Raw genomic sequence first — 12,667 nt, forward strand, 5'->3', positions numbered from 1 at the left:
TTATGAGTCTGTTGGCAGTGGAAGGACCACACAACCAGGCTGTGCTGGGGAACTTGAAGGCTCTCTTGATCACGGCCTCCTTGAGGGAGCACAGTCCTAGCTGCATGAGAGCTCCCTAACCCCATACTCCACATGCAGGGAATGGTTGGACCTGTGCCTGGCCAACTGTGGGGTGGGAGAGAGGCCACAGTGCAGTATGGGTGTAACAAGTGCAGGAGACAGTGAACTGGGTGCCAACGGTGCGATTTTCAGACTCGGTGCAGGAGTTTGGACAACCTGTGTGATTAAAACACTCTTTTTGACAGGTATTTGAAAACTGCACCTGTGTCGCAGCCTCAGGGTTTTCCTCTCAAAATGTCTCTGCAATTCTGGGCCAGTGTGATGAAGATGAAAACTGTGACAAGATGCTTCATTATTTTTTGATATTGTCATTAGTCTGCAGCTTCATTTTTTCCTTAGCAGCCATGCCTGGATACATGGTCTTAATGAGGTATAGTAAAATGTCCTTATCTTCATAAATCTACTCGACTTTTTATTCTAAGGTCAAAGGTTCCCAGGAATTAAAAGTTGGTTAGTTTATATATGGAAGGAGGAAGAGCAGAAAAATCTTATGTCATTTTGTGCTATTGAGGTTTAGTGTCATGTCAGCTTTATAGTCTGCTGTTGCTTCTGGCTATAAGCTATATCCTGAATTAATGCAGGACCACCAAGTCAGGGGACTGAGCCACTGAGAGGTGTGTGATACCCATGTGTTTATCGATCACCTCAACATGATTAAGGCACAACTATCTTGCACTCTGTGTTTGCCTCAGTTCAAAGGGATGGTACTGTGACAATAGCTCTGCCTTTCGTGATTTGGCAGTCCTAGTTAAGGAATTTTTTTCAATAAACACCATCTAATGAGGATAATGAACCCTTTCAACCATCGCTGTAATTAGAATGGTTTGGACCTAAAGTGATGATGAGTTTGATTAAAAAAACCCCAGAGTTAGTGTCACTTCTACTAATAAGTGTACTATGTATTTATCATACAGGTCTCTAAAGCCTGAAGAAAAGTCATTTGGAGTGGGTATCCATGGACTGGCTTCAAGAGTATTTGGTGAGAAAATATCTGACACACTTTAAAAGCACAGTTAGGTCCAATCTAGAGTTAAGAGAAGAATTCCATCAGGGCTGTGGGCATGGCACAGGAGTGCACTTCTATGGAGTGCCTTTGATCAGGAAGAATTTAGGATTTTTTTACAGATCTAGGCAGCATGGCAAATTAGAACAGCTTTCAGATTGTGGGGTTTTTTTATACTGGGCAATAGGCTGATGTTGTGGTTTAACTTAGTCAGCCACTAAGTACCATGCAGCCACTTTACTCTCCCCTTGCAGTAGGATAAGGGAGGAGAGTTGGAAAAGAAGGTAGACAATACAGGTTGAGATTAGAAGAGTTAACAGTGGAAATAAAGTAAAATATAATGATGATGATGGTGGTGATGATGATAATGATAATAATAATATTAGTAATAATAATGAGAGGAATAAAACTGAAGAAGGAAAAGTGATGCACAATAGAATTGTTTGCCACCTGCTGACCAATGCTCATCTCACCTCCAAGCAGCGATTGGCCCCTCCCAGCCAATTCCCTGAGGGAATTATAAATTATAAATTGAGCATGATATTCTAGGGTATGGAATGGTTTGGCCAGCTCAGGTCAGCTGTCTTGGACATGCTCCCTCACAGCTTCTTGTGCAGCTTCTCACTAGCAGAGCATGAAACACTGAAAACTTGATTTAGAATAAGCACTACTCAGCAACAAGTAAAATATCAGTGTGTTATCAACACTATTCTCATATTAAATCCAAAACACAGCACTGTGCCAGCTACCAGGAAGAAAATTAACCCTATACCAGCAGAAGCCAGGACACATGATTACATCTGCTGCTTATCTGAAAGCAATTTTGCATTCCTTCACTCTTGTTACATCTTTATTTAACACAACATTCCCTCTCACTGACAAGGAGAAATTTTGAGTTCTGAATAGGAATCACAGTTCATATTTTAACATGTCTACATTGGTAAACAGGTAGCAGGAAAGAAAACCTTTTTTTGAGGGTAGATGTATAAGGAAGAAGAGAGAACATATTCAGAGAATGTGGTTCATGCTGCAAGAGGACAGGACAGATGCAGTCCATGACAAACAGCACAGGTTCTGCAGTGCATCTGCTAATCAGAGGAAATGTTATTCACAGCAATGTTGTTAATATTCTTTGTAGCTGGAATTCCATCTCCCATTTATTTTGGAGCTTTGATAGATACCACTTGCCTGAAGTGGGGTACTATGACTTGTGGTGGAGAAGGAGCCTGTAGGATGTACGATATTGTCACGTACAGGTATATTTCCTACTTTATTTTAATTTCTCCTTCTTTATCATGTATTATTACATGCATAGAGATATGATTTTATGAACTTTATCTTTTCCTAATAGACAAACTGCTCCTGTGTTAGAGATGTGACACAGCATTTTTCCTTGGCATTGACTTTATTTGTCAAATGCAACCTTTGATACAGACGCTGGATCAGCTTTTGGACAGAAATGTTCTGGTGCCATAATTAAATTCACTAATAACCTTTTATGAGAACAGGCCTTAAAAACACTGAATTCTGATAAAAAAAGCTAAAAGCAGTAAGCTCCTGTGGGCAAAAATGTTTAATGACTGACTGTGCAGTATCTTTGAAAAATTGCATTGCGTATCGTTGAGAAAATGGTTGATATAGTACCTGAATTAAAATAAAGAAGAATTTTATAGGGAAGATATAGTTACTCAAGTTGGAAATTGGCCCAGAATACTACATTTCATGCTTTTGTAGTCCTTCAAGGAGTGCTATGGGAATGTTGAAGAAAATGGCCTCAGACTGATTCCTTTTAATGATGCGTTGGGGTGGATTTGGAAGAATATTTCTATCTTATGAATACCTAGAAGTTTTACTGAGGTGGACTGATCTACCCTTTCAGGGCTCTCTCTTTTCCCTGTGGAGAAAGTTATAAGAGTACCAGGTGGCTGAGTTCACTGGCTCAATTGTTTGCTTGAAATTGGGTGATGTAAACAACCATTTTGCTGACACTGACATATTTTCTGTTCTCATATTGACTCATCCTCTGTGAGATCCAAAAGGATCGGGGCACAAGCTTTGGAGTTGCTATGTAATTTTTGCAATGCAGTGTATGCTGAATAATTTTGCTATTTTTTTCATGAATGCATATATTTAATTAAGCTCATTATTTATTTCAGGTGGCTCTATCTTGGCCTGCCAGCAGTGTTACGTGGAGTGTCCTATATCCCAAGTTCACTAATTCTCCTTATTTTAAGGAAGAGACAGAAATCTGAAAAGCTGGTCTTATTAAATGCACCAGTAGAAATGCAGGACAAAGAAGAAGGAGCAGTGAAATAGCATTTCAAAGCAGGACATGTTGTGAAAAATAATCGCAGTGTAAATATTGGATATATCCTAGTGAAAATTTTTTTACTTTAGCTAATGAACACTTGGACAGAGATTAATAGAATTACACATAGTTGTATCTTAATTATGTCATTAAAGTATCAGTTTGTAAACAGAAGGCGCAGAAAAATGTGTTTGGTGCAAAAGAATGAAGAGTAGAAATAAGAAAACTTAAGAAATTCCAGGCCTGAGTTGTCTGGACAAAGGACTGTGAAGCAGAAACATATGTTTTCAGTCCTGATTTCACTAAAGATAGTGAGAATTTTGCAATTGACTCCAAGTTATGCCAAATTTCACCCTGGAATTCTCCAATGGCTTCTGTCAGAGCATCTCTCATTGACTGTAGACAGGATTTGTAGCTTCTTTGGCCCCCAGTTTTCCATAAATTTATTTAATGATGCTTTTAGTCCTTTCAGGTAGGGACTGTCTGTTATTCTGCATAGTATAGGTGGTCAGTATATTGTGAACCTGTTTTATGACATGTTCTGAGTGTTGTGGTAATAATAAACAATAAAAAAATTAAATTTTTAAAAAATGCTGTGTTATGGTGATGTTTTAAGGTTTGCATGGAGCATGAACAAGGAAAGGTTCTCAGAAGTTTTTTACTTCCCTCTAGATGGAAATAACTCACACTTCAAGCATAATAGAATGATACTTGTATTTTGCCCATCGTGTTGTTTGCTAGATCCTAAATCTTTTCATGTCTTCTCAAGTTATTCTTTAAATGGCAGATACTATAGGCATTCATGTGCTCTTCCTGGTCTTTGTCAGATTTTTATTTCTCTCAGATGTGATGCTACAATGAATGTAGTGTCCATTTGGTGTTCACTGACAGTGAGCTGCTGCCTTGGGATGTCTTAAATTATCTCAGAGAAAAAAACCTGAACATCTCAGAAAAAAAAAAGAAAAAGCCAACATAAAGAAAACCCAGCAGATATGAGATACACAAGGTGTGTCTTTTTGGTTTAGTGCACCCATGTTTAGCATCTGATTTGGAACTGCCTCACATTTGGCCCCAGTGCATTTGGCCCCTTAGGTCTGTCTGCAGGTGTCAAAGCAACAACTCCTCAATCTCTTTTCTTGCAGCTCCTGGTTATTATTCCTTACTGCATAAGGCACGGAGGGAGCTTCTGGAAGTTTACCACAGACCAGTGCTCCTGCACCTGCATGAATTTCCTACTTGTTTATTCTGTGTGGCACAGACTTACTCCCACTTAATCCGCTAGGAACGTTTTGCAGCCAGAGAAAAACAGGAAGGCAATTTCGCCACAGTAGTTTGTTAGTTCAGTTAGAATCTGTTTACTTTAAGGTGTCTTATTAACACCACATGTGTATGTGCTCGGAATTGCCTCCTGTCCTTGTGGAATCAGTGACAAAAGATCCATTTCTTCCCGCAGAACAGGAAGTCAGCTCCAGAATTCAAAGTTTCTTCAAATATAAGAGGCCCTTACAACTAATTCTTTCAAAAAGATATGTCATATGTCCCCGTCTCCCTTTGCACTGGATGATAGAGCTGAGCAGGTACAACATAGGGAAGAGGAATGGAGGAAAAGACAAACATGATGCAGCCTGTAACAGAGCAGAACAGAGAATGCAGTTCCCTCTTAAACCACAGATCTTCCAGAAGCTTTGTGGACATTTGAATCTAATTTTGAGCATTGTTCTTGCTACCATGGGGCACTTACTGAAAGTCATCATTCTTCCTTGTGGTTATATTCCTTCAAATCTAGAGTTAAAAATCTTTTGCAGGCATTTAGTCACAACTTTGTGCCAGGGTTACCTGGGAAACATGAAAAGTTGCAGAGCACCAAAGTTTCACAGCTGTAGGAAACAAAAGGGCTTTTTTAGGTAGGCAAATCTGTGCCATTTAAATGGACCACTGCCAAAGAGTCAGACCTAGTTAACTTGCTGTGTTTGAAATGGAAGGAAGCAGATAGGAATGCTTCCAAGTTTTAAATTTAGCATTTCAATAGATACATTAATTTTGTTTGTAATTGTTCCGGTTCATCTGCTCTTAAGAATGCAGCAGTGAAATAGGCCACCTTCACCAGACACTTTGCAGTCAATAGCCTGCTGCTCACACTGTGTGTTGATGTAGACAGTGCTGGCTGGGTGATGATTCAGTAGAGAGGCTTCTGGGCATAAGGCTGTGGTGGGAACGTTGCTTCCCCAGAGCAGAACCAGGAAACAGAGAGTGCAAATGGTTCCAAAGTGATAATCATAAATCCTGTGTGGTATGCTGTGTCCAGTACAACAAACATTCCTAGGATTAGGTTGGGAGGTTAGAAAAATACTCTTGGAGCTATTGCTTCAAATGTAAAGCCAAGCTTTAGACTTGATTCTTTCCAGTTCTGAGCATTCTGACCTTGATTCAGCAAACTATCTAAGCATGTGCTTAAAAATGAGTGGCCTTATTGATGTTTATTGTTTAAGTAGGTGACGTTGGACATTTCAGGACTGAACTCCAGACTGGCACTTGCTGTGACCCTCATTTGAACAGAGGTTCTTGCTGTGGTTTAAGGTAGGTGCTCAGATGATATTCATTGTGCTTGAAAGTTTGGGCTGGTCCTGGTCTGATATTTCAAGCACCAAGACTTGTGTCAGCGCTGTGGTGGTACAAGCCACAAATGGGAATAACGGCAAAATCAACAGTGGTGTAAAGTTTTTTTGTAAAGCAATAGCATATGAATATTTGAGTTGATGAAGTCCAATATTAAATTAATAAATGTGGATGGTAGGTTTATTTTCCTAGCACCTGAGAAGTGAGCAGATGACTTTCACAGTTCAATCAACCACGTGTCTTTGCCTTTGAAATTTCAACTCAGTAAAGGGCGCCCATGAATTGAATTTTCATCCTTAAGCCTGCTAAGTGGAAGACTACATGCTGGTGCCTGGATTCAGATGGTGTCAAACACTGAGAACCCTTGATTTTTTTTCAGGCAATGTGACCATGCAAACATCTTGGACGTTTTTTAAAGGCAGTGGTACACAAACAGTGCACACATATATTTATCTAGTATTTTGATATGTATGTATCTAGCATTTTGTACCCAATGTCTTTTGTAATGATCCCTGACATTCCACTGGTGTTTTATTTTTTGACCACAATCAGGACATAAGCAGTTATTTTCAAAGAAATAATAAAAAAGTCTTCAGTGTCTTACTGAAAAATCACAATACTTTGTAAAAAACACATCTCTCTGCATGAGCAGGCTATGGTTTGGGGTTTTTCTATTTACATTATTTTCTCTATGTTTAAATTTCATCAGCTACCTAATTGCCAAGTCTCTCACTATTTTACAAATCATTATTAACAATCTTATCTGTATCCTAAAAAAAACCTCTGGAATGAAGGGTCTGGAGCAAACTTTGTTGTCTCCCTGCTGCTTCCAACTCTTAAGAATTGAAACCTATTCTTGATGCACAATTAAACATTTCTGATTATGCATACTGTTCAAGCTATGATTATGATTTCTTTTTAACAGGAAATTATTCATTTGGGGGGCAAATATGCTACCTGGCAAGCTGATTTTTATTAGTGGGCATTAGGGAGGTGTGCTGACTAAAGCTGCGTCCATACACAATAATTTGTCTGAGGGCATGGTTGATTTATGATGCTGGCTTTATGTTTGTGTAACAAACATATTTATGTTAACAGGTATAGCTTCTGAACACATGAGCATTACAGTTTTGGATAAGTATTATTGGTACTTTATTTTCTTTTTCAGTCATTTCATCTGAAGTGAACAGTGGGCTGTTTCTGTAACCTCTCTATCTCAAGCCGAATTTTAGCAGCTAACTCCTCCCTACAGATTCTTTTCATTCAAGTAAACCTCATAGCACCAGAAGTTAATTCAACCTGTGGATGTGGACAGAGGAACACCCTGAGAATACCTGGGATAGGATTTGGCATGCAAAGAAGCCAAGTCACTTTTCAGTTTTATGTAAGTCTGGTCACATGGTGCAAACTGGATATATCCAGCAACAAGTTCTTGGCTACTGCTGTTTCTGGGGGTTTTTTTTTACAGAATTGTTAGTCTTTTCCGTTCTTAATAAGGCATAAAGTGTTCCCAGTTATGCTGGTTGGGATTTTGAACTTTCATTGTTTAGGACTTTCTCTAAGAATGCTGCAAATTGCTTGGTAATTGCTCCTCTCTTGCTGTGTCCAGGGAGTCAAGGGCATAGATTTCTTAAATCACAGGAGACTAAAATTGCAGGACAAAAAGTATATCTCTTCAGAAGGTGAAATCTTAGGTGTGGCAATGCCTGAGGTCCCTTCTGGAAGAAACCATTCAGTAATTTCAGGCCAGAAGCTTGATATATCCCAGTTAATTTCCAACAGAGGTGCTCAGGGGATACAAACACTGTTTGTTCAGGGCAGACATGCATGTGACTGCAGGTGGCAGCTTGCTGGATCCTTACAGCCCCGTCAGAGTAAGAGGAGGTGGAAAGCCCCATTACAGGTGGGAAATGGTAGTGTAAAAAAAACCCCAAACCTTCATTACAAAGCTTTTGCATTTTAAAAAACCTCCACCCCCTGTGTTGGTCCAAAGGCTGCCTGGCTTTCAAATGTTGTCATTTAAATGGTTCCAAAAAGGGCTTTGAAAAAAACCAACCTTCTCATTTCAGCTTAATGAAACACAGAGTGGTCCAGTTCATGCTGTACCTTTGCTGTTACTATTGTTTCAAGGCAGCTCTCTGGAAGGCCATAGTGCAGGCAGCTGCAGGCTGCCTGGAACACGATGGTTTTTCTTTCTTCTGCAGGTAGTAAAACAATCTCAAGAAATCTTTCTGATGTAAAGACAGAATCATATATAAAACAAGCTTAAGTTTCTGCAGAAATTTTAAGAATTTTAAAAATTTGCAAGGCATTTTTTTTTGTTTTGTTTTGTTGTGTTTGTTTGGGTTTTTTTTGGTTGTTACGTAGTTTTCTACCTCATATTGCATTTTAACTCTGAATGTTCCTCCTCGTGAATCTGAGTAATAGGAGAGCAGCATTCACAATGTTGTTGCTGCTACTTTGTGACTTCCAGGACCAGGAGCTTGCGGGAATATTCCTTTCAAACAGATATATATATATATATATATATATATGCATGCAGATATAGACAGACAACTCCTTTATGCACTCTTTCATTTCCCAGGCATTACAATTTAAAAGATGGAGTCTACTAAGGGACTTCCCTTTTCACTTGAATTTATTTTATGCCAAAGTCTGGCTTCTGCAATCCTGTCCATTGTGCTAGAGAAGTATTTATAAGTTCATATGTAGCAGAGACAAAACTATTCATTGTTTCCAAATTTCTCTGGTAATTTATCTTGTTATGTTTTCAGGTCAGGCAAGGCCTGAGCAGCAGAAACTGGATACAGTTATAAGCTTTCCTCACAATCAGAGACCTTAAGGTTCAGTTTAGGTTTTCCTATATTAATTACTAAAGACAATGTTATGTAGAGAAGAGTTTGTATTTCTCCAAATCTTGTTACTGTATGAACGTTATGAACTTGATATTACACACACACACATGGAGGCAGACAGCTGTATTGTTTAACAAAGTGCTACAACTTCAGTAAATAACTGGAGGGAGGAAGAGCCTGGTAGGTGTGGGAGAGTTTTCCTTCAGTACTACAGGCTGATAAATTCCAAAGAAATCCATGTCACACAGAAACCCTTCATATATCTAGATGGCTTTGATGCTGAGGATGAGCTGTTGCAATTGTTCAGTGTATCTGGTGTAATGGCACCTTTTTCCCCCCCCGACTTTTCTGATATGTGTGTTTTCACAGTACATGTAATGCCAAGTAGAGAGGAGCTTATACAGGGCTGTGGCTCAGTCTTCCAGATGCAAAGGTGACTAATGGGGAATTACTCTGTGAAATTCAAAAGCCTGAGTGCCCTGAATGACAGCTGAGCTGTCAATGCCCATTTCCATGTTTGTTATCACAAACTCACCAAAAATAACAGCTTTAAATAAAGTGACAGAAAGAGAGAGCACCAATATCAAGGTTAGTATGGATTTGCCTTTAGTTTATAAAGTGAAACAAGCAGCAGAAGAGGCACCAAGAGCTTGTGTTTGCATGGAATGGGATCCAGATAACTCTCTACTGCACAGTGATCCTTACTCAGCATTTACATGCTGTAGGGTGACAGGCAGAAGATAACAGTTTCTGTGGGAATCAGACCTCAGGCAGTGAGCAACAGCCAAGCATTGATACCTTGAGCATAAGCTTTAGGAAGTGCAATGTGGAATAATCCCATAACTCAAACAATTCTCTGTAAAGAAATGGTGCATCAGCCTAGACTATCATGTTAAACATAATAATAATGTACTTGGCAGCATTTTGCTTTTGAGTTTATAACGAAGTATGTGCCTCTATCCATCACTAGAGGCTTTGCCAAATGCCAGTGCATCCTTCAGTGAGGTGAACTGGCCTCAGTCCCCTGGGATTTGCAGCACCAGTGGAATCCTCCATCGCTCCAATGCTACCTGGGCTTTGCTTGAAAAGAAAAGCTACTTTCTGAGAATATTTGGCTGACAGGTGATTAATTCTCTGGGATAAAAGATGTTGGGTGTGGTAACTAGAAAGGGAGGGCAATAGGCAGAGGGTGCTGTGGCTGACATCCCTGGCAGTGCCACTGCAGCAAGGCAAAAAACATCTGGTGCATCTGCCTTGTAGCAATTGCACTGCAAGCTGGGAACACCAGGGCTGTTAAAAGGGATATAAACTACTGTTTAAACTTACAGTTTGTGAAGTGCTCATGCTGGAGAATGCAGGCAGTGGTGGTAACAAACAGATGGGAACAATTTAGTGTCTCAGGCCTGTAATTCTAGTCCTGATCAAGCTGGTTTAACACTTCTGACTTTATAAATTGAATGCAGTAAATAAATTGCATTCTTTACCACCAATAAAAGATTATTTCTTCACACATATTTATTGATGTTTGTCAAGTCTAAGTTTAAAATAGAGGTGGCATGACTTCTATTACTTCTCTGGAGATTTTGTTATACCCTGTTAATTTTACTCTCTTTGAACTTCTCCCAGTATGTCACAGTCACCCTGTTGTGTTTAAGGTTTTATTTTAATATAGAGTTTCTCATACAATTTAATATTAATTTTTTTCTCTTTGATATTTTTATATTCTTCAGATATTTACCTGTGTCAATCTCCCTAAAGCAAGTCTGTAACTTCCCTGTGTGTGCTAGGAATCTTATGATTTGTCCCAAAATGCATGACATTTTTGTGATGATCATGTAATGAACATTCTATTGCTCTGAAAACTGGTTCTGGATGGCACTTTGCTTTGCTTCCTTGAAAAAGGTCTTCCTGCACTGCTTTAACATTTTGATACAGTGTGATTCTTTTAACTTTGAGATTTTTCAATAATTTGTGACATTAGCAAAGCAAAAAGCAAAGAACCACTTTTTGTAAACTGAGTTGTCATTGGTCCTGTGTAACTGAGTGTGAGAAACTTATTTCAGGGACTTCTGTTTTTTCCTTTACAGAACTTCTGTAACAAAGAAACATGGGTGACCAAGCTGCTGCCTGGAGAGGAACACCAGAACAGTGAGTGCACTGCCTTTTTAATGTTTACAACTCTATCACCAGTGATACCTATGACTTTTCTTACAAATTGTAGGGGGAGATATCTTTACATTCCTTAGTAGAAGAAAGAAATTCCCATGTGGTGTTTGCCTGAGATAATGCTGCACAACAATGTTAATGACAGTTCAGAGTATGTTTGCTTTACATACTTCTCATGTAAAAATCCAGCTCCCTCAAAATCAATTGCTGCAACTAATGCTTAAAAACCCTTAATGCATAGTTTTATAGAAAAACAAAACCCTATGTAAAACATTTTTTTTTTCAAAAAGTGGCTGTGAGAAAAGCAGCCTTCCTTGGAACTGCAAAGATATTTACTGATCTGGGGATAAATTAGGAAATGTTTTCCTTGGAACTTCTCACATCTAGCACTTTTTAAGTGAAAGCACAAAGCTTTAAGTAGTCTTTAGTGAGTTTTAAAACACCCTTTAGTAGTAAAACACCTCTAAGTTGCATAAGTAGTAATAGTCTTGCATATAAAATTACTTTAGTATTACTTCATAGTTAAAAAAAAGCACAGGTGAGTTTATAACATCCTAATACACAAACAAATTGGTGTTGAGATGTTCCTCCTGCATTTCCCACCAAGGACAGAATGAAAACTATTTTAGAACTAGTTAACCAGACTGTGAGTTTTTATTGTGCTTTTGAATACAAGAGCTAGCTAGCACTGAAACATCCACCTGTTTGATAAGCCAAGGCAGTGCAGGTCCATCGTAATGCTCACAAGGGTTCTCCCTGCGACTTTGATCAAATTTCCCAGAATTCAGGGGATTTGCACTTTTTTTTTTTTTTTTTTGCCAGCAGGGAATTTCTCCTGTGCTCTTGTCATCCACAGGGAGATAAGACTGAAAGTGTACTCCTTGCACAGGTACGTTACTGGAAGTGCCCGGAGTTAACTATTTACTAGCGGAGAGTTTCTCTCCACTGTTGCTCTGCTCACGAAGGCACAATCACACCTTGTGACCCGGCTCCCTGGTGTGTGGAGGCTCTCTGTTCCCTGCCCCCTGGCTCAGGCACATTTTGCATTCCCATGGAACTGGCACAGGCAGTGAGTAGCTTCCAGCTGGAACTGGAGCTTAGAGAGGTCATCAGAGATCTCGACCTGAGAAAAGCATCAGTAACAACATACTCAAAGATGACTTCCTCTGGGTTGTATTTCACTATAGACTCACTTGTTTACTTTCTTTTAATACAAACTGTCTTTGGCAAAAAAGCTAAATTTCGAAGCTAAGTTTCCCCATCAGTTTATTAGGTTCATGTTTAATTCAACTTGCACACAAGACACTTGTAAAAGGTGATTTCAAATGGCATGCATTGAATCTGGGTATCCCTTTTCTGAAGGTTGTCAGTGCTATTTAGGCTTCTCCTTTTCAGCTTTGAAAGCATCCCCAGCACACGTTTGGGTTATTCAAATCTCATGATGTTTTATTTGTAAGCATAGAATGTATTTAAATGACAGTTCCTTCATCCAGTTTAAAGCATTGATCAAGCCTGTACTAGAGATTTGGACTGGAAGTCATGTATTAATACTGACAAAAACTTGATTTTTTTTTTTAAATACCCTTTTCTTTTTCAGAA

At 39.0% G+C, this 12,667-nt stretch overlaps 1 protein-coding gene and 1 long non-coding RNA gene across 7 annotated transcripts in view; both read left to right on the top strand.

Moving 5' to 3' along the window:
- Positions 1–3,636, top strand: part of LOC116787290 (solute carrier organic anion transporter family member 1A2-like) — a 46,035-nt gene extending 42,399 nt beyond the window's left edge. For all 6 annotated transcript variants that reach the window (XM_032688777.1, XM_032688778.1, XM_032688780.1 and 3 more), the window contains 4 exons: positions 306–490; positions 1,035–1,099; positions 2,262–2,379; positions 3,280–3,636. In XM_032688777.1, coding sequence (XP_032544668.1) covers positions 306–490; positions 1,035–1,099; positions 2,262–2,379; positions 3,280–3,439 — 528 coding nt within the window. In that variant the 3' untranslated portion in view covers positions 3,440–3,636. The remainder of the gene's footprint in view (positions 1–305; positions 491–1,034; positions 1,100–2,261; positions 2,380–3,279) is intronic.
- A 1,251-nt stretch (positions 3,637–4,887) lies between these two features.
- LOC116787191 lies at positions 4,888–11,953 on the top strand. The gene is made up of 5 exons (XR_004357210.1): positions 4,888–5,008; positions 5,924–6,008; positions 7,216–7,431; positions 10,990–11,050; positions 11,891–11,953. It is a non-coding gene; the product is annotated as an uncharacterized LOC116787191 (long non-coding RNA).
- The last annotated feature ends 714 nt before the right edge of the window (positions 11,954–12,667 follow it).

Source organism: Chiroxiphia lanceolata, chromosome 5 (assembly GCF_009829145.1).
Source record: "Chiroxiphia lanceolata isolate bChiLan1 chromosome 5, bChiLan1.pri, whole genome shotgun sequence".
NCBI classification, from domain to species: domain Eukaryota; kingdom Metazoa; phylum Chordata; class Aves; order Passeriformes; family Pipridae; genus Chiroxiphia; species Chiroxiphia lanceolata.